The sequence below is a fragment of the Schistocerca nitens genome, chromosome 1 (genome assembly GCF_023898315.1).
Source record: "Schistocerca nitens isolate TAMUIC-IGC-003100 chromosome 1, iqSchNite1.1, whole genome shotgun sequence".
Lineage (NCBI taxonomy): Eukaryota > Metazoa > Arthropoda > Insecta > Orthoptera > Acrididae > Schistocerca > Schistocerca nitens.
This window is the reverse complement of record NC_064614.1, coordinates 632279689-632303932: the sequence shown is the minus strand read 5'-3', so window position 1 is coordinate 632303932 and position 24244 is coordinate 632279689. Positions and strand designations below refer to the sequence as shown.

Sequence of the window (24244 nt, the reverse complement as noted above, 5' to 3'; positions counted from 1 at the left end):
ATTAACTTCTCGGTGTATCCAAGAAAATGAAATTTTGACAGAAAATTTTTGCCAGATTGCTACACTACCAAGGCTGTGTTCACAGTGGCACAGACAAGTCCTCAGACACTGTCGCCAGAGGTCGCCCGATAACTATGGCGGATAGCGTAGTCATAGTGCGTCCGATTTCCTTCGTCAGTTTTGGGTAGGGTCAATGAGGTTAGGTTAAAATATATTATATGTATGAAGTAGATTAGATTTTAAACTCTTTGAGTGGGGTGGATTCCACAACACCTCTGTTCTTGGATTCGAGTGCTGCATATCGGCTTCTGCTAATTAAAGAGATGCCGAATGCAATTTGAATGAGCTTTCTTGTCTCTCAAAGAACCTGGAAACTACTGCATACTCTGTCCTCAGTTATCGGAATAACCAGACAAGTTTTACGAATATATAAGATGACAGGAGAAACGTTCTGTTACATATTCGAGATAATTCGTGTTGATCTCAAAAAGCAAGTTACATACACTCAGTTTCGCTATATTTAAAGTTGTGCAGACGTACGCAAATTAAATCCAATGACTGTCATTTAGCACTCTAGTGAAAAACAAGCATAAAGTGTAGCATAAGCTACTCTGAAAACCTAAAGCGCTTAAGTGGAAATACATACCGTACACCACATTTGCAAACCACTTCATATTAGCAGAATCTCTACCTTACTGGCATAAAACACCAGTAAGCAGTAATAATACTCGTAATTTTTAGGCTACTGATGACAACTTACCACAAAAAAGATCCAGTACAGTAGCTATAAGCATATAAAATACTCCACCCTTTCACTTGAACTAATTATTTTTTGAGTTTGTAATCTACACCTAAAATTTCCAATAAAGATTTGGCCTATTTGAGGTTCAGAATAAACCTGCGATTTCAGTCCATAGATTCCGAACTATAAACCGATTATGATATTATCTGTTTCTTATGCTCCATATTTTGTGTGCGATAACGTCTGTCAATTTGACCAAAGAAAACCGATTGCTTTGAATTTGACCGATTGCTGTCCAAAGCTAGCGACAATATCGGCTATAGTGTGCCCGCGCACGTATTGGCGTACTGATTTGAAAAGATCGGCTGTCTGCGGCCGATGTCGGCCGTCGGCCGAACCCACCGATATCGGAGCTACTGTGACCGCAACCTTAGGCTGTGGTCATAGTGGCATCAACAATGGTCTTCAGATATCGTCGCCATAGGTCGCCCGATAACTTCGGCCGACAGTGTGGTCATGATACCTCCTATCTTCTTCGTCAGTTTTTAGCAAGGTCAAGGAGGTTAGCTTGTGTTAGAATCTATTCTGTGTGTGAAGTAGGTTAGATTTTTTAACCTCTTAGCGTTGGGTGGATACCACAACGCCTCTGTGCTTGGATACGAGTGCTGCATAGCGCCTTCTGTTAAGGAAGAGACGCTGAATGCATGTGAAGGAGATTTCCTGTAACGTAAAGAACATTGCGAGTACTTTATACTCTGTCCTCAGTTATCGGAATAACCAGACAAGTTTTACGAATTTATGAGATGACGGGAGATACATTCTGTAACATACTCGGGATAATTCATAGTGGCCTTTGAATAGGGATGTGGAAATGGAGATGGATTAATAATTGCTTGAATAATTGGAAAAATTGATTGGAATCAATAGTTGGGAAAATTTTGAAAGTAATTTATGAATCTATGAACAATCTTGGGTGAGCTTTAACCGATTCCAATATCAACATACTTTGTATATCATTACATTCAAGGTCAATCGACATGATTTGCATTATGTATTACTGCTTCCGGTAGTGTGCGGTACTAAATAATCACTGCGATCATTGAAACTGTCCATCTGTCTATAAGTTCTTAAACACTCGAAGCACATTTTTTTAGTATAAGTAAATCATTTTCAGTAAGTGCCTATCAAGTCTGTGTCTTTCAGTCATTATCTTCACGTTAATCCCATTGTGACAATGTCGATATAGGAACGCTTCTCCAGATATGGCTGTAATTATTCTTGTCTGCACCGAACCTCTTGATGCAGGATCTCGGCGGCGAGTGAAATGATGAACCTATACGAGTTGAACTTATAACTGTGCGAATAAATATTCCTTTTCTAATAATTTTTATAATACTTTTAATGAACGGTTAAAATAAAGTTTTAACAATGCTGGTACATTGGATCCAAACATACGTCCGTACGCTACCACTTCCCGAAACAAAAAGGATAAAGATACATGAATTAATAAACTGAAGAGCGTATTTCGTACTTTGTTTCATATAGATATTTAATATTATCCTTGCCACAAAATAACTCGTTAATTTACTTTTGACGGTGTCTTTGGTTTGTAGCTCATTCAGTTTACATATAGCTTTTATATATACACACAGGGTGATCAAAAAGTCAGTATAAATTTGAAAACGTAATTAACAACGGAATAATGTAGATAGAGAGGTAAAAATTGACACACATGCTTGGAATGGCATGGGGTTTTATTAGAACAAAAACAAACAAAGTTCACAAAATGTCCGACAGATGGTGCTGGACAGCAAAACGTCAGTGACTGCGCATGACAATCATGTATAAAAGGAGCTGTAATGAGAGAGAGAATCAGATGCGCCAGGAGTCGCAGCATGTTGACGTTACCTGAAACGGCGCTTTTAGTGAAGCTGTATTATCAGAATAGGGAATGTGCTATTTCAGCGTTACGATCCTATCGCCATAGGAAGGGGATTTCAACGGGTAAAGGTCCGTTGACAAATGTAGCTGTGGCGAAAAAGATTTCGAAGCCACGGGTTGTTTAGACGGTAGCCGCGTAATGGCCGACCGAGTACAAGGCGTAATGCTGCTGAGACACTTCAGGAAGAAATGGCGACTGTAGCGGGTTCGTTTATGCACGGGGTAGTCAGCGCTCGTGCAGTCGCACGTCGCACCGACATTCCATACACTACTGTTTGGTTGGCACTGAGGCGTACCCTCAGATGCTATCCGTACAAAATCCATCGGCATCATGAACTGTTACCTGGCGATTTAATGAAGCGGAGGGCATTTGCTGTGTGGGCGTTTCAAAAGATGGCGGAAGATGACGATTGGTTGAGTAACGTGTTGTGGACCGACGAAGCTCATTTCACGCTCCGAGGGTCTGTCAACGCCCACAACTGGAGAATTTGGGCTACCGAAAATCCTAGAACTGTCGTGGAAACTCCATTGCACGACGAGAAAGTCACGGTATGGGTTGGATTTACCCCATCTATCGTTATCGGGCCTTTTTTCTTCGAGGAAATGCGTGATTCTGGTTTTGTAACTGCTACCGTGACGGGTGAGAGGTACGCCGATATGTTACAGAATCGCATCATCCCCAGCCTGGCTGATAAACACCTGCTGGAACGTACGATGTTTATGCAGGATGGCGCTCCATCCCATATTGCTAGACGCGTGAAAGATCTCTTGCGCGCGTCGTTTGGTGGTGATCGTGTGCTCAGCCGCCACTTTCGTCATGCTTGGCCTCCCAGGTCTCCAGACCTCAGTCCGTGCGATTATTGGCTTTGGGGTTACCTGAAGTCGCAAGTGTATCGTGATCGACCGACATCTCTAGGGATGCTGAAAGACAACATTCAACGCCAATGCCTCACCATAATTCAGGACATGCTTTACAGTGCTGTTCACATTATTCCTCGACTACAGCTATTGTTGAGGAATGATGGTGGACATATTGAGCATATCCTGTAAAGAACATCGTCTTTGCTCTGTCATACTTTGTTATGCTAATTATTGCAATTCTGATCAGATGAAGCGCCATCTGTCGGACATTTTTTGAACTTTTGAATTTTTTTGCTTCTAATAAAACCCCATGTCATTCTAAGCATGTGTGTCAATTTGTACCTCACTATCTACATTATTTTGTGATTTATTCAGTTTTCAAATTTATACTGACTTTTTGATATCTCTCTCTCTCTCTCACACACACACACACACACACACACACACACATACACACACACACACACACATATATATATATATATATATATATATATATATATATATATATATATATATAATGTGTGTGTGTGTGTATGTATATAATAATAATAATAATAATAATAATAATAATAATATGATTGAATACACCTTGAAAACAAATTATAAACACTCTGTTTCGCTGTATTTGTTTTAAAGTTGTGCAGACATACGTCAACTAATGTTCAATGACTGTCATTCAGCACACGAGTGAAAGGCAAGCATATAGTGTAGCATAATATACTGTGAAAGATTTTGCTTATTCGAGGATTCGAATAAACCTACGGTTTCAGTCCACATATTCTGAAGTAATCTCGATTATGATATTTTCATCCTCAGGATGCCACAAACTCGCCCTTTCTTCGACTAAACTTGTCAATTTCTTACGCTCCATATTTAGTGTGCGAGAACGTCGGTCGATTTGACGGTAGAAAACAAACTGATTCTGATTTCACCAATTGTCGTCCGAAGTCTGTACGTTCGAGCTATAAGATCGGCTACGTGATTTGAAAAGATTGGCCGTCTCCAGCCGATGTCGGCTGTGGCGGAATCCACAGATTAGATTAGATTTACTTTCATTCCAATTGATCCGTAGTGAGGAGGTCCTCCAGGATGTGGAACATGTCAGAAAAACAACAATACATGACAAATATTTACAACTAAAACAAATAAGCTAATGTACCATTCCACAGGTCCCAAGTGGAATGATCGTCATTTTTTAATGAACACTAAGAGTCATTTTACAAATACTAATGCACTGAATTTAAAATAAAAAAGTTTTTTATTTATTTATAAGGTTATACAACTACTGTAATACTTATTTACAACGAACAAATTACTGCACTGAAAGGGTGCATAAGTTAGATTATACTAACACACACACACACACATTTTCAATGAACACATTACTGCACTGAAATTGTGCAGAAGTTATGTCGTACTTATATACAAATCAGTTGGTATTACTAAGAAATTCATCAATGGAGTAGAAGGAGTTGGCAACCAATAAATCCTTTAGGCTTCTCTTAAACTGAATTTCATTGGTTGTTAAGCTTTTTATGGCTGCTGGCAAGTTATTGAAAATGTGTGTTCCTGAATAATGCACACCTTTTTGTACAAGACTAAGTGACTTTAAATCCTTGTGAAGATTATTCTTATTTCTAGTATTGATTCCATGAATTGAGCTGTTGGTTTGAAAAAGTGATATATTTTTAATGACAAATTTCATTAAGGAATAAATATATTGGGAAGCAGTAGTTAGTATCCCTAGTTCCCTAAACAGGCTTCTGTAGGCTGTTCTTGAGTTCACACCACATATAACTCTCACTGCACGTTTTTGTGCCCAGAAAACGTTAGCTTCGCTTGATGAATTACCCCAAAAAATAATCCCATATGACATTATGGAATGAAAGTAAGCATAGTATGCCAGCTTTTTCATTTTTATATCCCCTATGTCTGACAAAATTCGCATTGCAAACAGAGTTCTGTGGTGTGCTCCTCCCAGTTGAATTTATTATCAAGCTGTAATCCCAAGAATTTAACACTGTCCACTTCTTCTATCTTCTTGTCACCGTATGTTAGACATATACTCTTGGGACACCCCTTACAAGTTCTGAACTGCATGTAGTGTGTTTTTTCAAAGTTTAGTGACAAAGAATTGGCTAGGAACCAGTGATTAATGTCCACAAATATTTTATTGGCTGATGTTTCTAAGACTACACTTGATTTGCTATTTATTGCAATGTTTGTATCATCGGCAAACAAAACAAACTTGGCATCTGGTAATGTTACTGATGAAAGGTCATTGATATACACAAGAAAAAGTAAGGGCCCCAAAATGGAACCTTGTGGGGCCCCACATGTAATTAGTTCCCAGTTGGATGATGCCTGATAGCTTGATACATGTCTCTTTCCTAATAACACCCTTTGTTTCCTGCCAGAGATATAAGATTTGAACCATTTTGCAGCATTTCCTGTTATACTATAATATTCAATATCGGAGCTATCGTGACTGAAGCATAAGGGCCAGTTGTACAGTCCCAGGTAGCAGCCGCAGCAGCAATTCTGTTCTCTGAATAGCGCGGAAAACGCGTTGTACAAACGCGGGATTTCGAAGTCTGTGAACCTGGCAGGGTTAGTGAAGTTAACCGGAGAATGAATTTTGTCAATGGCAGGAATAGTTGCAGAATTAGTTGTTTGTTAGAACGAGGAAGGAGAAGAAACGGTGACATCACACAAATTATATAGAAGAATATGACGATTCCAAATAAAAATTTCGTACTACTACTACTTTTCGATCTCATGTTTAAGAAACTGGAGCATATAAGTGAAATGTGAAACTATTTCCTAACATTGAACTTTTTACTTTCAGTAGGCCTAATAGGCATTTGACATTGGCAGTTCGTGAGCTATATCCTGTCCTGTTAATTGTGTAAATGGGGTCGTGTAAAGCTGTAGCAAGTTATATATATGCTGGGACTTAAGGACTGAAGAAATGTGTTCTGTCTGGCTTGTCTCTTGTCTTTTCTGGTTTTATGTTTTCCATATTTAATTTTATAAAGAGGGGTAAGATGTCAAATCCTGACTGGTAACAGGAGAGGCATCACAGGACGTTTTAATTTCCGCTGTCTTGAATACAGGTTTGATGGCTTCCATTACAAAAATGCAAGTTTGAATTCCGCAGAGCGAAATACAGTGACTTGCAATGGAAGAACGCTGTGTGAAGAGGCGTGCCACACTTAAGACCAAATAACATGTCTCACAGTTCCTCGAACATATATGTGCAGTATATCAAATTCTTCGGAAAGATGTGCGCTATATTTTTTCAAAAATAGACATTTGACAGTTTTTGCCCCGACTCGGAAATATCGTAGATCCGGGGCTGCGTGATATCGATATATGTGACGACGAACAGTGTCTTGTTGAAAAGAATCCAAGTTTATGACGCGTGATTCTCTCCTCTTTACCGGGTTTCAGCAATTCGGATGAACCAGGCTCTTCCCCTTCTGCACAGCATTTACTCTTACAAATTTTCGCTACAGTATTTTTGTGTGTCTTAAAAGCGTCTGCCTCCGTTAGAGGCAACAGAGCTGCACCATTTCTCTCTCTCTCTCTCTCTCTCTCTCTCTCTCTCTCTCTCTAAATATTCCCGCACTGAGCACACAAACTCGCGTGTCTGACCATGCAAGACATGGGCAGACCGCTGTGGAAGAGCTAGACTTTAAATTGGTACTTTCAACCTCTATTGTGGCTTCACTTGCTTGAAGCACAGCGTTACACATGTTTATTGCAGCTAATACTTCGTACCACATTGAAACATACAGACATACTGTAATGACTTTAAATAATTCTGTATGATCTTTAGCCTAAGCAGTCAAATTAAATTCAAAAGCAAATTGAGTCGCCCTTTGTAATTCTGGTAATTGCTTAGCAAGTGTTTGCGCGACATCTGCCCATGCAGTCCATCTCGTTTCTGATAGCCTGTGAAAGGATAATCCAATATTTTCTTTTAAAACTTTCCATCCTTAGGGACTAGAATGATACTTTATACTTTTATTAAAATCTGGTATCAATGGTTGGAAATTAAAAATACATTCATAAATATTACAACACTTGAACGTATTCAATAATAATGTTTTTTGCTCTACAGTGTCTGACATATTGTTTGTGCCTTAAATGCAGAACCAAATAATTCTCCATTAATTTAAACACTAGTTGTACATATACACTCCTGGAAATGGAAAAAAGAACACATTGACACCGGTGTGTCAGACCCACCATGCTTGCTCCGGACACTGCGAGAGGGCTGTACAAGCAATGATCACACGCACGGCACAGCGGACACACCAGGAACCGCGGTGTTGGCCGTCGAATGGCGCTAGCTGCGCAGCATTTGTGCACCGCCGCCGTCAGTGTCAGCCAGTTTGCCGTGGCATACGGAGCTCCATCGCAGTCTTTAACACTGGTAGCATGCCGCGACAGCGTGGACGTGAACCGTATGTGCAGTTGACGGACTTTGAGCGAGGGTGTATAGTGGGCATGCGGGAGGCCGGGTGGACGTACCGCCGAATTTCTCAACACGTGGGGCGTGAGGTCTCCACAGTACATCGATGTTGTCGCCAGTGGTCGGCAGAAGGTGCACGTGCCCGTCGACCTGGGACCGGACCGCAGCGACGCACGGATGCACGCCAAGACCGTAGGATCCTACGCAGTGCCGTAGGGGACCGCACCGCCACTTCCCAGCAAATTAGGGACACTGTTGCTCCTGGGGTATCGGCGAGGACCATTCGCAACCGTCTCCATGAAGCTGGGCTACGGTCCCGCACACCGTTAGGCCGTCTTCCGCTCACGCCCCAACATCGTGCAGCCCGCCTCCAGTGGTGTCGCGACAGGCGTGAATGGAGGGACGAATGGAGACGTGTCGTCTTCAGCGATGAGAGTCGCTTCTGCCTTGGTGCCAATGATGGTCGTATGCGTGTTTGGCGCCGTGCAGGTGAGCGCCACAATCAGGACTGCATACGACCGAGGCACACAGGGCCAACACCCGGCATCATGGTGTGGGGAGCGATCTCCTACACTGGCCGTACACCACTGGTGATCGTCGAGGGGACACTGAATAGTGCACGGTACATCCAAACCGTCATCGAACCCATCGTTCTACCATTCCTAGACCGGCAAGGGAACTTGCTGTTCCAACAGGACAATGCACGTCCGCATGTATCCCGTGCCACCCAACGTGCTCTAGAAGGTGTAAGTCAACTACCCTGGCCAGCAAGATCTCCGGATCTGTCCCCCATTGAGCATGTTTGGGACTGGATGAAGCGTCATCTCACGCGGTCTGCACGTCCAGCACGAACGCTGGTCCAACTGAGGCGCCAGGTGGAAATGGCATGGCAAGCCGTTCCACAGGACTACATCCAGCATCTCTACGATCGTCTCCATGGGAGAATAGCAGCCTGCATTGCTGCGAAAGGTGGATATACACTGTACTAGTGCCGACATTGTGCATGCTCTGTTGCCTGTGTCTATGTGCCTGTGGTTCTGTCAGTGTGATCATGTGATGTATCTGACCCCCAGGAATGTGTCAATAAAGTTTCCCCTTCCTGGGACAATGAATTCACGGTGTTCTTATTTCAATTTCCAGGAGTGTATATGTGAGATTTTAGGGACTATCCTGCAGGTTCATTGAGGGCCTCTGGCACTCAGGCCTTTTATTCAAAATCATAGATGCAGATGTTAAAACTTGCAGTTGATTGTTATTTAGTAAAGCACCTGAGCCAGTGGCCCGTGTACTGTGGTACATTGCTTGGAACGACTACTGGCAATCCCGCGTCCGGTCATCCTGATTTAGGTTTTCCGTGATTTCCCTAAATCACTCCAGGCAAATGCCGGGATGGTTCCTCTGAAAGGGCACGGCCGACTTCCTTCCCCATCCTTCCCTAATCCGATGAGACCGATGACCACGCTGTCTGGTCTCCTTCCCCAAAACCAACCAACCAACGACTACTGGAGGGAGAGGCTTAATTTTTCTGGGATTAGATACAGGAAAGATCTATCCTTGTCCTCAAAGAGATGCTACCATCGTATCCAGTCCTATCTTTATATAATGAGTATACTGAGACGGAACTTCACATTGACACTACCAGTTATGGGAAAGGTGCTTTCCTAGTACAAATTCAGGATGGTGCTGAAAGGTGATAGCTTATGATTCCAGAGTACTTTCAAAGTCCAGGAGGAACTACTCTACAACCAATGAAGAGTGGATTGCAGTTGCTAGGGCCATCAACAAGTTCTGGCCATATTTATTTGACAGACTATTCACCACTGTGGTGGACCGGTGGACCACCATTCTCTATGCCCACTATCTACCCTGAAGGATCCTTGGAGTCAACTGGTGATATGGGAACTGAGGCTTAAAAAGTATGATGTCACAATGGTATACAGATGTAAACACAAGGATGTTGATTGCCTTTCAAAGAAATCTTTAACTGAATGCAGCAGTGTGGATAAAATCTGTCATTGCTGCATTGAGTATGACATGGGTGCTGAACAGAGGGAAAATTCATCATTGCTGAAAACCTTAGAAGCCTTAAAGGGGACGAACTGACTGAAGGAGAAATTCAATTACTAAATGGACTATTGTATAAGAAGACCTATGACCTGATTAGGTGGAAATGGTTCCTCGTCATCCCACGTATCTGCAACCAGTGACTCTGAAGTAATTCCATTACATGGCAACAGCAAGTCTTTGGTAATTTGTGAAGACTCTCGATAAAATCGGGCATGGGCACCAATGGCCCAGCCTCTGCTGCCCTTAACAGTTAAGATGCTATGTGAGGCACTGTAAGGAAAGTCAGTTACGAGAACACAATCCATAGTTACCTATGTGGCATGTGGTACCAATTCCAACTGCCGCAGTGCCATTCCACCAAATTGGATTTGCTATGTTGGGTGATTCTCTAAGTCAACATATGGGAATAAGTGAATAATAGTCTGTACTGACAACCCATTGACCGTGCCGTCATTAAAGCTTTGCCGATTGCTGAAGCTCCAAAAATTTGCAAGGTTCCTTTTAGGAGACATAATTTTGAAGTATGGAGCACACTGTGTGATAATCTCTAGTCTTGGAAAAGTTTTCCAGTTGAGACTAGCATCAGAGATAATTTCACAATGCAACATCACCCACAGATGAATGGTCTTGCATGCTCTGGATGTACCTCGATATGATACATGTAACTCAGCGAAGCAAGACACGACAGATTTGAAGCTATTCTTTCTGCTCTGTGGTTGTGAAGCTGAAACGACAATGGTTATAGTTTTTGTTTCCACTGGACAATATTGAGGATGACTACATGAAACACCTCACTACCAGCACCAAAGAAGCAAGGCAGCTGGTTTGTCTACAGACTCTGGATACCCACGAGAAGGACAAAGAGTGCTATAATGCCACCACCAGCCAATGAGGTGTACTGCCCAGGAGATCTGGTATGGAGTTTTATGCCTGCGAGGAGAGGCAGACTATCAGGTAAGTTACTAAAGCACTACTGTGGGCAGTATTATATCCTTTGTTGATTGCTGGACGGCACATGTGACATAAAGAATTATGATCTTTTGACCTTTTACCAAGGAGACTAAAGTGCATAGATATTGTCCATGTCCTCCATATGGTGCCTACTATAGTCCTGAAGTGCAGATTAATAATTATTGCTTCTCATTCACAGAAACTAAAGACCCACTCAACAGTCACAAAGCTCTGATGGGAGGGACAACCTTCAGTGTTCATCATAGTGCAGGGATGTTAAAACATGACAAGAATGCTAGTATCTGTCAGAACCACCATATACAGTAAAAGACCAGGGAGCTGTAGTGGCTCCAGTAATGGCTTCTGAAATATGGGGTGGAATGGCATGAGCTGTGCTGCACTCAGTGTAGCATAGCAGTTAGTGTCACTGGCTGTTATGCTGTAGCTTGTCAATTCAAACCCGATCACCAAAAAAATTTGCTGTTTAGTGAAACTTCCTGGCAGATTAAAACTGTGTGCCCGACCGAGACTCGAACTCGGGACCTTTGCCTTTCGCGGGCAAGTGCTCTACCAACTGAGCTACCGAAGCACGACTCACGCCCGGTACTCACAGCTTTACTTCTGCCAGTACCTCGTCTCCTACCTTCCAAACTTTACAGAAGCTCTCCTGCGAAACTTGCAGAACTAGCACTCCTGAAAGAAAGGATATTGCGGAGACATGGCTTAGCCACAGCCTGGGGGATGTTTCCAGAATGAGATTTTCACTCTGCAGCGGAGTGTGCGCTGATATGAAACTTCCTGGCAGATTAAAACTGTGTGCCCGACCGAGACTCGAACTCGGGACCTTTGCCTTTCGCGGGCAAGTGCTCTACCAACTGAGCTACCGAAGCACGACTCACGCCCGGTACTCACAGCTTTACTTCTGCCAGTACCTCGTCTCCTACCTTCCAAACTTTACAGAAGCTCTCCTGCGAAACTTGCAGAACTAGCACTCCTGAAAGAAAGGATATTGCGGAGACATGGCTTAGCCACAGCCTGGGGGATGTTTCCAGAATGAGAAGAATGGCAGAAGTAAAGCTGTGAGTACCGGGCGTGAGTCGTGCTTCGGTAGCTCAGTTGGTAGAGCACTTGCCCGCGAAAGGCAAAGGTCCCGAGTTCGAGTCTCGGTCGGGCACACAGTTTTAATCTGCCAGGAAGTTTCATATCAGCGCACACTCCGCTGCAGAGTGAAAATCTCATTCTGGAAACATCCCCCAGGCTGTGGCTAAGCCATGTCTCCGCAATATCCTTTCTTTCAGGAGTGCTAGTTCTGCAAGTTTCGCAGGAGAGCTTCTGTAAAGTTTGGAAGGTAGGAGACGAGGTACTGGCAGAAGTAAAGCTGTGAGTACCGGGCGTGAGTCGTGCTTCGGTAGCTCAGTTGGTAGAGCACTTGCCCGCGAAAGGCAAAGGTCCCGAGTTCGAGTCTCGGTCGGGCACACAGTTTTAATCTGCCAGGAAGTTTCATATCAGCGCACACTCCGCTGCAGAGTGAAAATCTCATTCTGGAAACATCCCCCAGGCTGTGGCTAAGCCATGTCTCCGCAATATCCTTTCTTTCAGGAGTGCTAGTTCTGCAAGTTTCGCAGGAGAGCTTCTGTAAAGTTTGGAAGGTAGGAGACGAGGTACTGGCAGAAGTAAAGCTGTGAGTACCGGGCGTGAGTCGTGCTTCGGTAGCTCAGTTGGTAGAGCACTTGCCCGCGAAAGGCAAAGGTCCCGAGTTCGAGTCTCGGTCGGGCACACAGTTTTAATCTGCCAGGAAGTTTCATATCAGCGCACACTCCGCTGCAGAGTGAAAATCTCATTCTTGCTGTTTAGTGTTTATCATTTCTGGATAGTTCTCAAAATTCCTGATGTCAGTAATGTTTGAATGCTCTGGAATATTCCAGGAGTTGAGTTCTGTTCTGTCTGTACATTGATGTTTACAATAGAACGCCCTTCCAGTGCTACGTGCTGTATTTCATTGAGGACCCTACTTTTGTATTTGGACGTAATTGTGGTTATGGAGTGACAATATACAGTTTGAACAGTATCACAAACATTTGGTGAAGAAGTCACTCCAACTTCTTCTAAGGAAACAGTGAAATAATTAAAACACTTAAAAGCTCGAGTTCTAATGGGGTTCGTAACATTTTTGGCAAAGTATTAAAAACATTTATGTCTGATGTAGCTACTGTATTCAACCATACATTTAATGTTTCATTTACGCAAAGTATCTTTCCAGACAGACTTCTTGTAAGTTTTGGAGAGGGTAATGTATTTGAGAATAGCTGAGCCCATCTGCATGCATAAGATTCTTAATCACAATTTGGATTCCAGGAGGGCCCTTTCACTGAACATGCCATCTACTATTTCACTGACCATGTGTTAAAATATCTAAACAACAGTATTTCACCTGCTAGAAGTCTTTGTGATCAGCCTAAAACATTTGACTGAGTAAATCACAAAATTATTTTGGAGAAGCTTGAAGTTCAAGGCTTTTGAGGATGGATGAAGCAAAGGGTTACATGAGGTAACTCGTGCAGATCTCGGAATGAATCTTCTAAGTGTGAACAAATTACTGAGTGTTCCACAGTGTTCAATTGTGGGACATTTACAGTTCTTGCTGTGTACAAATGACCTTCCATTTTACACCAATAAAGCAGAAATAGTGCTTTTAGATGTTGATACAAGTATTATAATCAATCCCAACAGAGAAGTGACAACAGAAGAAGTAATAAATTAAATATTTGAAGTATTATTGATTGGTTTTTGGTAAATGGTCTGTCATGTAGGAAAAAAAACACAGTTCAAAAAAACACAGTTCACTCAGTTCTGTACAATGCAAGATCTATCGTTGTCAGTAACACTACGAATAGCACTAAGAACAACAATAGGAATAGCGCCCGAGGGAAAAGAATGTGTTAAAATGATTGTTCAAAATTTCTGTATGTGTGTATTGGTCGAAACTTGAGTTGAAAATAATGTTGTTATAGATCTGCACAAACACTTCGGTAATAAAGCATTACTATGTTTACTTCCATTAATTTATATCATATTGAATAATTTTCTGGGGCACTTCCACAAATACACACAAAATATTGCACAGATATTTAATGTCCATCCTCAGACTTCATGTAGCCAAATGTTTAAAAAGTTATGCATACTGACACTACCTTCAGTACATTTAATCCCTTACACAATTTATCATGAAGAATCAGTTGCATCTTAAAAATAATAGTAGCATTCATAAATATAGCACTAGGAAGAAAATAGCCCCCAATTTCCACAATTTAACTATCTTGCACAGAATGGAGCAAAGTGTGCAACCGTAAAAGTATTTGACCACATTGCTTCTGAAATGAGAGTGTTGACAGATAAGTTTTAGAATCAAATTGTTGTTATTTCTATTGGCAATTCTTTCTACCATACATCAATTTTTGAATAGATAGTATGCATATTAGTGGATTACATTCATCAAATTTGATTGCAAATTAAGATTTTAGAAATTCTCATTATCCAAATACACAGCACATTGCCTTGTTTTCACAGTGATAATGTCTCTTACTTGTAAGCTTACTGACATTACCACATCATGGTTAGTTGTCACAAATTTGGTTCATGGAACATTAAAAAAAAACTACACTATACAATAGAGGGGGTTGAGACTGCATCCTCACCTTCAGCCCTGTCTAATCTGAACACTTTGTCCTTCTATTCTGGTTGTTTCTTCTTGTTTCCTGCTTGTGGTGTGAGCACATATATCTGTTGGTATAGGCTGCAGTAAATTGTAATGAGAAAAATTCTTTCTTTTAACTGTTTACAGTAACTCACTCTCTACCTTACCTTCCTGTTCATAACAAATTGTATTTCTGTTATACCATCTTCTTTCCATTTCACTTCATCAATCCACAGCATATCTAGTTTGAGCCATTTTTTTACTATTAGTATTGGCAGTCCCCCCACACAGAAATCAGAATGAGGGGTATAATCTAAATTTTTTTCCAATGTAGAGATGATCAGGACAGTTTTTGCCAATTCCAGGCTTTATTGTCTGTGGAAGACATTATATGTCTTTAATGTTGTGGTTTCAGTTGCCTTCTGCATCCACATACTGCTGATTCTTCTATCTTTAGGAGAAACTTTGCACACTGATAGATGCTGCCCTCTCTTTCTGCTCATTTGCACTTTTTTGCAAGGCCTTTGACAGAATGAGGGTGGCTGTGTATACTGGAAGTGTTTCACAATGCCACCATTGGTGACAATTTATATTATAATTATATATATAGTGGCTGGAATTGAACCTGGAACCCAGGACTTTTTAATTGGTTGTCAAAGACACTGCCCTTATACATCCGTGACTGACTGTGATTATAGAGTGCCAATTCACATAGATCTCCCTCTCCCTGCAAACCCACATACTCCCTCTCCAATGGTAGAAAGGGGTAGTAACAGATATTATTTGGATCTGGTGGAATTAAAATTAGTAACACAATCTATCTTTCTGTGTGTATGCTTTACAATAATCACAGTTCTTGAATCAACACCCTCCCATCGTTACACAATACCACATGTTGAGTAGAAAGCCACAAATGTAGAAACTGTTTCACGCTGTGTTTGTACAATGGTCCAACACTCGTCAGATAGATAAGAGATATTGTTGAACACCATTCTCAAAGTAATTGCTACTAGAGTCTGATTAACTACCATGTTAACAATCTATGATGCATGTCATCCACCTACATTTATAACACCAGGAACCAACAGAGCTAATACACCCATTACCCCTAACCCTTCTCATTTTGAGCAATTTTAACACTCAAAACTTTTTGTGGAGCAACTAATTAATGTATTAGACATTTGTCTGTTGAATAATGGGGTACCAATGCACTTCATTTCTGCATGCTGTACTTTCTCTTCTATTGATCATTCCTATGCAGCTCCAGCCAAATACCAATGATATAGTGCTATGTTCATGGCAGTCTGTGTGATGCTACTGTTATCCCATCACGTCTTTGATCCCATGACTCAAATTTAGTGGAAGATTGCCATTCTGGTCATTATAAATGTAAAGTGACAATGTGTGCCCAGTCCAAGCCTGAAATGAACCTTTAAGCCATGTTGACAGGACAAACAAAGTGCGTAAACCACACTGTCTCATTCACAGTGCATACTGTTGAACTACACTGATAATTCAGGTGTACTTTTACCTCCTTTGCAGAGCTGCCTGTACTTAATGATTTCTTGTAGTCAGTAGAATACTGTGAAAGAGTTTTCTGATAGTAAAAAAAAGGAAAAGTAACACAAACATGGCATGTCATGAGGGTGATGCAATTCTTTTTTGAGCAGTTTATTTCCTTCTAAATTTGCCTAAAATATCCTTGCATGCAATTGCAAAATAAAGCTTTATCTTATTTTCACCTTTGCTCAACAAATCAAGGATATGTTCTTCACCCATTTCTACCCTAATTTTCAGTTCTGGAAATATCTCTTCCAAATTTTTGCTTCAGTGATACTTTGGGACTTCTCTTGCAAGTAAATGAATCTATTTGATTACTTTTCTCTCTCACTTTCAGAAAGTTTTTGACAAAATTCAGTTTGATATGCAGTGAGGTTATGTAACATTTTTTTAAAGACAGTCACACAGTTCATAAGATCATGTGTCAACTTTTATGGAATGGTTAACAATATAACCTCTACTGATATTCTTGGCTGAGTTAACCAACTTACTAATTTGCCAATGTATTATGAAAAACATCTCCAGATAACTATGCAATCAGAGCACTTAGTGTCACAGCACATTGCAACACAGTACACTGAAACTTGGGCTGACATTAGTGAGTGAAGAAACCATCTCAGCTTACCTCTTGTCTTGAGATCACCAGCTCAGTTTTTGTTTGTAGAATTACCTATAAAGATTAAATAGAATACTGCAGCAGACCAACTTTTGTCATGTTGGCTATAGTGAGTTTCTGATGGAAGGACCTTAGAACAGTAACTTTCCTCGGTCAGTATGTCAGCTGAAACTATAAGTGTATTGTTGTCACTTCTAGTTGAGTTAATTCACCAGTGACCAATTGCAACAGGATTAATGATTTCAACAATTAATGAATTTTTACCCAAAGTTTGAATGAAAACATTTTTTTAATAATAGTGATTGTAGTTTGTGATCTGCTCTTGAGCCTTTTGTACACAGCTTTGAGAAGATACCAGTAATGCATAAACATGTGCAGCAAAATGATTCTTTGTACTATATAGTGTTTTGCACCCTCTTAGAGAGAACATTGGTACTTGAAATAGCTTGGATCAGTTTGTATAGATTACATTAAACTAGATTACATTTACTTTCATTCCAATTAATCCATAGTGAGGAGGTCCTCCAGGATGTAGAACATGTCAGAAAAATAATACATGACAAATATTTACAACTAAAACAAATAAGCTAATGTACTTTCCACAGGTCCCAGTTGGAATGATATATTTTAACACTATATGAAAGGATCATTTTACAGCACTCATTTATTAAGTTCACATTAATGCACTGAATTTAGGATTTAAAAAAGTTTTTATTTATTTATAAGAAACTGAATTTCATTGGTTGTTAAGCTGGCAAGTTATTGAAAATGTGTGTTCCTGAGTACAAGAGTAAGTGACTTCAAATCCTTGTGAATATTATTCTTATTTCTAGTACTGAGTCCACGAACTCAGCTGTTGGTTTGTAAAAGTGATATATTTTTAATGACAAATTTCATTAATATATTGGGAAACAGTAGTTAGTATCCCTAAACAGGTTTCTGCACGATGTTCTTGAGTTCACACCACATATAACTCTTGCTGCACGTTTTTGTGCCCAGAAAACTTTAGCTTGGCTTGATGAATTACCCCAAAAAATAATCCCATATGACATTATGGAATGAAAGTAAGCATAGTATGCCAGCTTTTTCTTTTTTATATCCCCTATGTCTGGCAGAATTTGCACTGCAAATAGAGATTTGTTTAGATGCTTCAGCAGTTCTGTGGTGTGCTCCTCCCAGTTGAATTTATTATCAAGCTGTAATCCTAAAAGTCTGCTTGTCATCATACGTTAGGCATATACTCGTGGGGCACCCCTTACAAGTTCTGAACTACATGTAGTGTGTTTTTTCAAAGTTTAGTGACAAAGAATTGACTAGGAACCAGTGATTAATGCCCACAAATATTTTACTAGCCCATCTTTCTAAGACTTCTCTTGATTTGCTATTTATTGCAATGTTTGTATCATCAGCAGACAAAACAAACTTGGCATCTGGTAGTGTTGCTGATGAAAGGTCATTGATATACATCAGAAAAAGTAAGGGCCGTAAGTGGAACCTTGTGGAACACCACAGGTAATTAGTTCCCAGTTGGATGATGTCTGTTAGCTTAATATATGTCTCTTTCCTAATAACACCATTTGTTTCCTGCCAGAGATATAAGATTTGAACCATTTTGCACCATTTTGCAGCATTTCCCGTTACACCATAATATTCTAATTTACTTAAAAAGATATTGTGATTTATACAATCAAAGGCCTTTGCCAGATCACAAAATATACCAATCACCTGCAATTTTTTGTCTAATGAATTAAGTACATTGTCTCTGTAAGTGTAGATAGCCTTCTCAAAATCAGAACCCTTTAGAAATCCGAACTGCGACTTTGACAATATGTTACAATATTTGTGATAAGATGGTTATAAAGCTGATTGTACATTACCTTTTCTAAAATTTTTGAGATTGCTGGCAAAAGTGAAATTGGATGGAAATTTGGCGCCATTTCTTTAATCCCTTCTTAAACAGTGGCTTAACTTCAGCATATTTCAACCATTCAGGAAATACTCCACTGATAAACGATGGTTTACACAGATAGCTTAATATGTTACTTAACTCAGACTGACATTCTTTAATTACCTTTGTTGATTTTTCATCAATTACTTCTGCTGGGCTAGTGAGGGTCAAATTCATATTATGAAAGTTACTTGAAATGTCTGGTCTGAGGTATCCCATGTCAGATTCTAGATTTACTGCTGATGACATTGGTGAGGGCATTGAAAGATTTTATATCATAAAATTGTTTCTGTGTCTAGAAGTGAGTTTAGTGTGAAGGTTTTTCACATTTTTGGCTAGAAGCAACCTTAATCATCCTCAGTTGTATTGCTTTAACTGTATTAAATTGCAGAATTGTCTTTGTTCGAAAAATTATACATAATTTTGATCTGATGAAAACACTTCTGTAAAACTTTTGGTCATGTAGTAGCAGTTTTAACTAATTGTTGGTTCATATTCAGGCCATGTTATTTTCTAACTACATTGTGGTGTTATTTAGCTTTGCTCGTGACTTTGAGGAGAGACGCAGCCATTATGAGCCACCTCATTGCGATGGTCTGGATAATGATCTCCCTGATGAAACTGACTTTGTGCCGCATTTCCAGAGAGTCTCTGTCAGTGGTGAGGATACAAGTGGTGTGAGTCTCATTATCCATTTTTAAACATTTTCATTCATAGAGATAGTTATAGTTGTCTTAAAAGTCCAAGCACTCAAGACTTTTATGAAAATTTATTATCAACTGCTACCACTTCTGTAGTATGATTTTTAAACTAAAATGTTTTGTAGACAAGGGCATTATACAAAAATTGAGTTTATTTTGCCACACTTTGTTTCATTTATTATTTGAAGCTCAGTCAAGTACAAACATAGCAAAACTTCTGCATATGAAGAATTTTAGGAAGTAATTTTTTTAATAATTAGAATGACGAGTTTCTTGTGATTTTTTACTATTTGCCCATACTTCATTATTCTATTTTGTCTGTAGCTTTTTATGCTCTTTGTTTTGCATTCTACATGGCTTACGCTGGGCCTGAAGCCTCATATGTGGAGGAAGCCATACAGTCGTGCATTACCTTTCTTGACTGTCTAGTATGTGTGCTCAAGTAATTCTACTATTCTGGCCATGATGTGAGGTCTCTCTGCTTATAATTAAGATGTTGAAGCTATGTGCATGTGTTTATACATACATTTGCCTTGTTTATTGTGTTGAGGGGCTGCCAATTAACTCTACTTAGGCAGGTTAAATATGTGGTGCTCTAACAATTTTCAAGTAGGGGACAATTACATATTATTTAAAGTAGTAGTCATATATGTCAATATTATTGTGTGTGTTTAATCTGAGGTATTAAAAGTAGTGTACTTGTGGTTCAGTTACTACAATGTGTTACATACAAGAGTTTGTATGACGTGTTAAGAATTTGTAATATTCATGTGGGGGGCATGCATTATTGCTTTACAAGTGACAAAGTAGTCCACATTTTACTCACACACACACACACACACACACACACACACACACATTGTTACATTAGAAGAAGTATAGTTCCTATTACTTACATGTTTTGCTGTACATAAATCATTCTGCATGAGCAGGGAACTGCAAAATCGCTTAAGAATTTGTTCCTTAACTGAAACCAGACATGCTTATTAGATATAAAGATTCATGTGTAGCAACCCATACAGAGAAAGAAATGAAGTTGTCATTGTGAATATATCACAAGATGATCACAAAGAATGATCACAGTGTTTTCTTATGTTATGCCAAAGACAAACATCTTAAATTAATGATGTAAGTTACTTAAGTTTAAAAGGTGCATAATTAAATTAGCTTTTATGTGTCAGGGTTTTTTTTTTAAATCGTGTCTAAGGTGGAGACATTATATTTATGTAACTATTCTGTGAATCAGGCAGATGTGTTGTGAGAATGAGGTGGTGTGTTGTCTTCTTATACAAAATGAGTGTGGTCCAAACCTGCTCTAATTTTTGAATTAGAAGTTTTTTTTTTTTTTTTTTTTTTTTTGTCAGAGATAGAGACAAATGAAGATTTGTAATGACTATAGCCTATTCAGCAGCAGTGTGTTTACATTTCATGTCATAATATTTTGAGGTAATGTTTTGCCTTGACTTACGGTTGTTTCTTAGTCACGTTTTCATCGAACACTAATGAATGTTATTTATAAATAACACATCAGATTTTGTTAACTCATTTTTGTCTTGTGGAAGAAATGTGATAAATTGTAATGATGCAAACTGTATATGATAAGTTTCGCATGTGGGACACAGGTAGCTGTAGATATATTGCACAAATTACTCAAAGTCATTGGTAGAATATATTTGAAGATTGATTTTGTGTAAGTCAGACTCACTTTATCACTTAAATCAGGTGAACTTTAATGTTCAACCTGAATGATATCAACAGAAATTTGTATAGTGAATGCCTCACCACTCTGCGGGGAGGAAGGGGGGCAGGGATCAGGGAAATTTAAAACCATAGTATAGCATAAAATAGTGTTCAGTCAGTTGCAATTGAGACAGCATTTCTTGGACACAAGTTTTATGTATAATAAATGAGCCCACAACCTAAAACATTTTTTCAAATGTAATACCTTTCAAAAAGATCCACTTTGACCTTTGATTGTGAACTGTTATGTCTGTGTAGATATATTTTCTAAGGACCTTGTCTTAAAACCATATCAACTTCGTCATATTGATCTCATTGAAGACTAATCATGCCTTATGAAAACTTATTGGGAGACAATGATCCTCTATTTCTTCTCTTTTTATTTCTTACTTCTTTCTCATGATAAAGCTATTGTTGCATCAACAAGAACATCTGTCTTCAGAATGTAGGAGCACATATATTCTGTAAAAATATTTAAAGGACTTCAGTTGTGCTCGTGTTGATAGCAACAAAAGTAAATCATCAAAATAATGGATGTGCCTGCGGGGGTGGGGAGTTAAATGTCACACGGATCAAATTCTTTCACATTTTGTCAATATTGATTTTCTTGGGTGCAGAGTACTGTGTGCTTCGGGTGCAAATGGGTACAAGACAGATTTTTAGTGTAATTCTGCTGTCAACTCATAGGTTGCATAACAGTATCATGCTATTAGCTTGTAGATCTCGCTGTCATGCATAGTGGAGAGCAACATGGTTCCCAAAATTCTATTTAATTAACTTTACATTATGCTTAAAAAAATACAAACATTCCTCAAGTGCTACTGGCTCTAATTGTATTTAGCCATAGCATATTTTTACAGTGAATAGTTTTGTTGACTATCAGTTATGTTATGTTACTGTTGCTGCTGTGATTTTAGTGTGGGCAAGATTATCAACAGCTCATCCATATATTTCTCACCCTGCTACAAAGTAGAGTATCCAGGTCTTGAAACTACTGAACAATATCTTTCTCAAGAAATTGTCAGGTACTTTGCTACCAGAGCCATGCAGTGTCTCCAGCATCAGGTTATCAAAACTAACCTTCATATAAATCTCAATTCTTAATGCACTACTGGACATTAAAATTGCTACACCAAGAAGAAATGCAGATGATAAACAGGTATTCATTGGACAAATATATTATACTAGAACTGACATGTGATTACATTTTCACGCAATTCGGGTGCATAGATCCTGAGAAATCAGTGCCCAGAACAACCACCTCTGGCCGTAATAACTGCCTTGATACATCTGGGCATTGAGTCAAACAGAGCTAGGATGGCATGTACAGGTACAGATGCCCATGCAGCTTCAACACGATACCACAGTTCATCAAGAGTAGTGACTGGCGTATTGTGACGAGCCAGTTGCTCAGCGACCATTGACCAGACGTTTTCAATTGGTAAGAGATCTGAAGAATGTGCTGGCCAGGGCAACAGTCAAACATTTTCTGTATCCAGAAAGGCCCGTACAGGACCTGCAACATGTCATGCATTATCCTGCTGAAATGTAGGGTTTCGCAGGGATCGAATGAAGGGTAGAGCCACAGGTCGTAACACATCTGAAATGTAATGTCCACTGTTCAAAGTGCCGTCAATGCAAAAAAGAGGCGACAGAGACGTGTAACCAATAGCGCCCCATACCATCACGCCATGTGATATGCCAGTACGGCGATCGCCAGGTGATATGCCAGTATGGCGATGACGAATACATGCTTCCAATGTGCGTTCACCGCGATGTCGCCAAACAAGGATGCGACCATCATGATGCTGTAAACAGAACCTGGATTCATCCAAAAAATGACCTTTTGCCATTTGTGCACCCAGGTTCATCGTTGAGTACACCATCGCAGGCGCCCCTGTCTGGGATGCAGGGTCAAGGATAACCACAGCCATGGTCTCAGAGCTATTTAGTTATTGTGATCGCTTCTCAGTTTTGGTTACTGATAACTTGATACCAGTGTCTGAGTTTAATTTGTACAGCACTGTAGATGATCACCATGTGATCGAAAATCAATTCTGCTATCAATAAAACATCAATATTATGGCCAACTCTTACCTTCCTTTTAATTTGTTCAGTTTGGTGATTGAGCTCTCTGTGCTTTGATAGCTATTGAACCACGCTGGATTGGTACCATCTTTCACAACCTTGCTTAGCACACGGTCATGTTGGGACTTTGGGGAATGAACATGCCGACTGGTTGGCAGAATTGGCTACCAGGGTGCCGATTTTGGAAAAGGTGGTGGAGGCGGGGGGTGGGGGGCAGAACTGGACATTTGTTTGACTCTAAGCCATCAATTATTAGAGCTGACGTGGTTTTACATTTTACTCACAAAGGTGGTTTCTGCTCATCTCTGTGAGGTGTGACGCTCGGGCCTCATTGACTGCCTGAGTGGTTGGAGGGGAACCCCTTGCCTGCTCTGGACCAGGGGGCCCACAATGGTCCTTACTTGGTGGTCTGCCTTGGCCCCTACCATTCTCACCTTTTTAGTCTCCTCATTATTTTATATTTGCCATTTTTAATGTTTTGTCGTTCCTAAAATTTATCATCCTTTCAGTGCTGTTTGTTTTCTTGGGACAACAGGGGGTGAGGTAGTGGTGGTCAATGCAGAGGGTGCATCTCCCACTGCATGCCCTGTGGTCCTCCTGCTGCATTATGCTCACGGTCGCATTCTCGCTTCCCGAGCACAGGGTCCTGGTTCGATCCCATCATCATCATCATCATCCATCATCATCATCATCATCGGTAGAATGTCTCACTCCCCTTCCCCCCCCCCCCCCCCCCCTCCATCTCCCCCCATTCCTTCTCTTTCATTTCCTATTTCTACATGCTTTGATCTTATTGTATCTTGCACAATTTTGGTAAACATTTTTGGAATACAGTGATCAATTAATTGTTAT

At 40.1% G+C, this 24244-nt stretch overlaps 1 protein-coding gene across 4 annotated transcripts in view; it reads left to right on the top strand.

Moving 5' to 3' along the window:
- LOC126257893 (AMP deaminase 2) overlaps positions 1-24244 on the top strand; it is a 470969-nt gene that overhangs the window by 279163 nt on the left and 167562 nt on the right. For 3 of the 4 annotated variants that reach the window (XM_049955599.1, XM_049955600.1, XM_049955601.1), the window contains exon 3: positions 19402-19540. In XM_049955599.1, coding sequence (XP_049811556.1) covers positions 19402-19540 — 139 coding nt within the window. Of the gene's footprint in view, positions 1-19401; positions 19541-20026; positions 20174-24244 lie in introns of those variants that run through there. The other variant, XM_049955602.1, reaches the window with a different exon arrangement.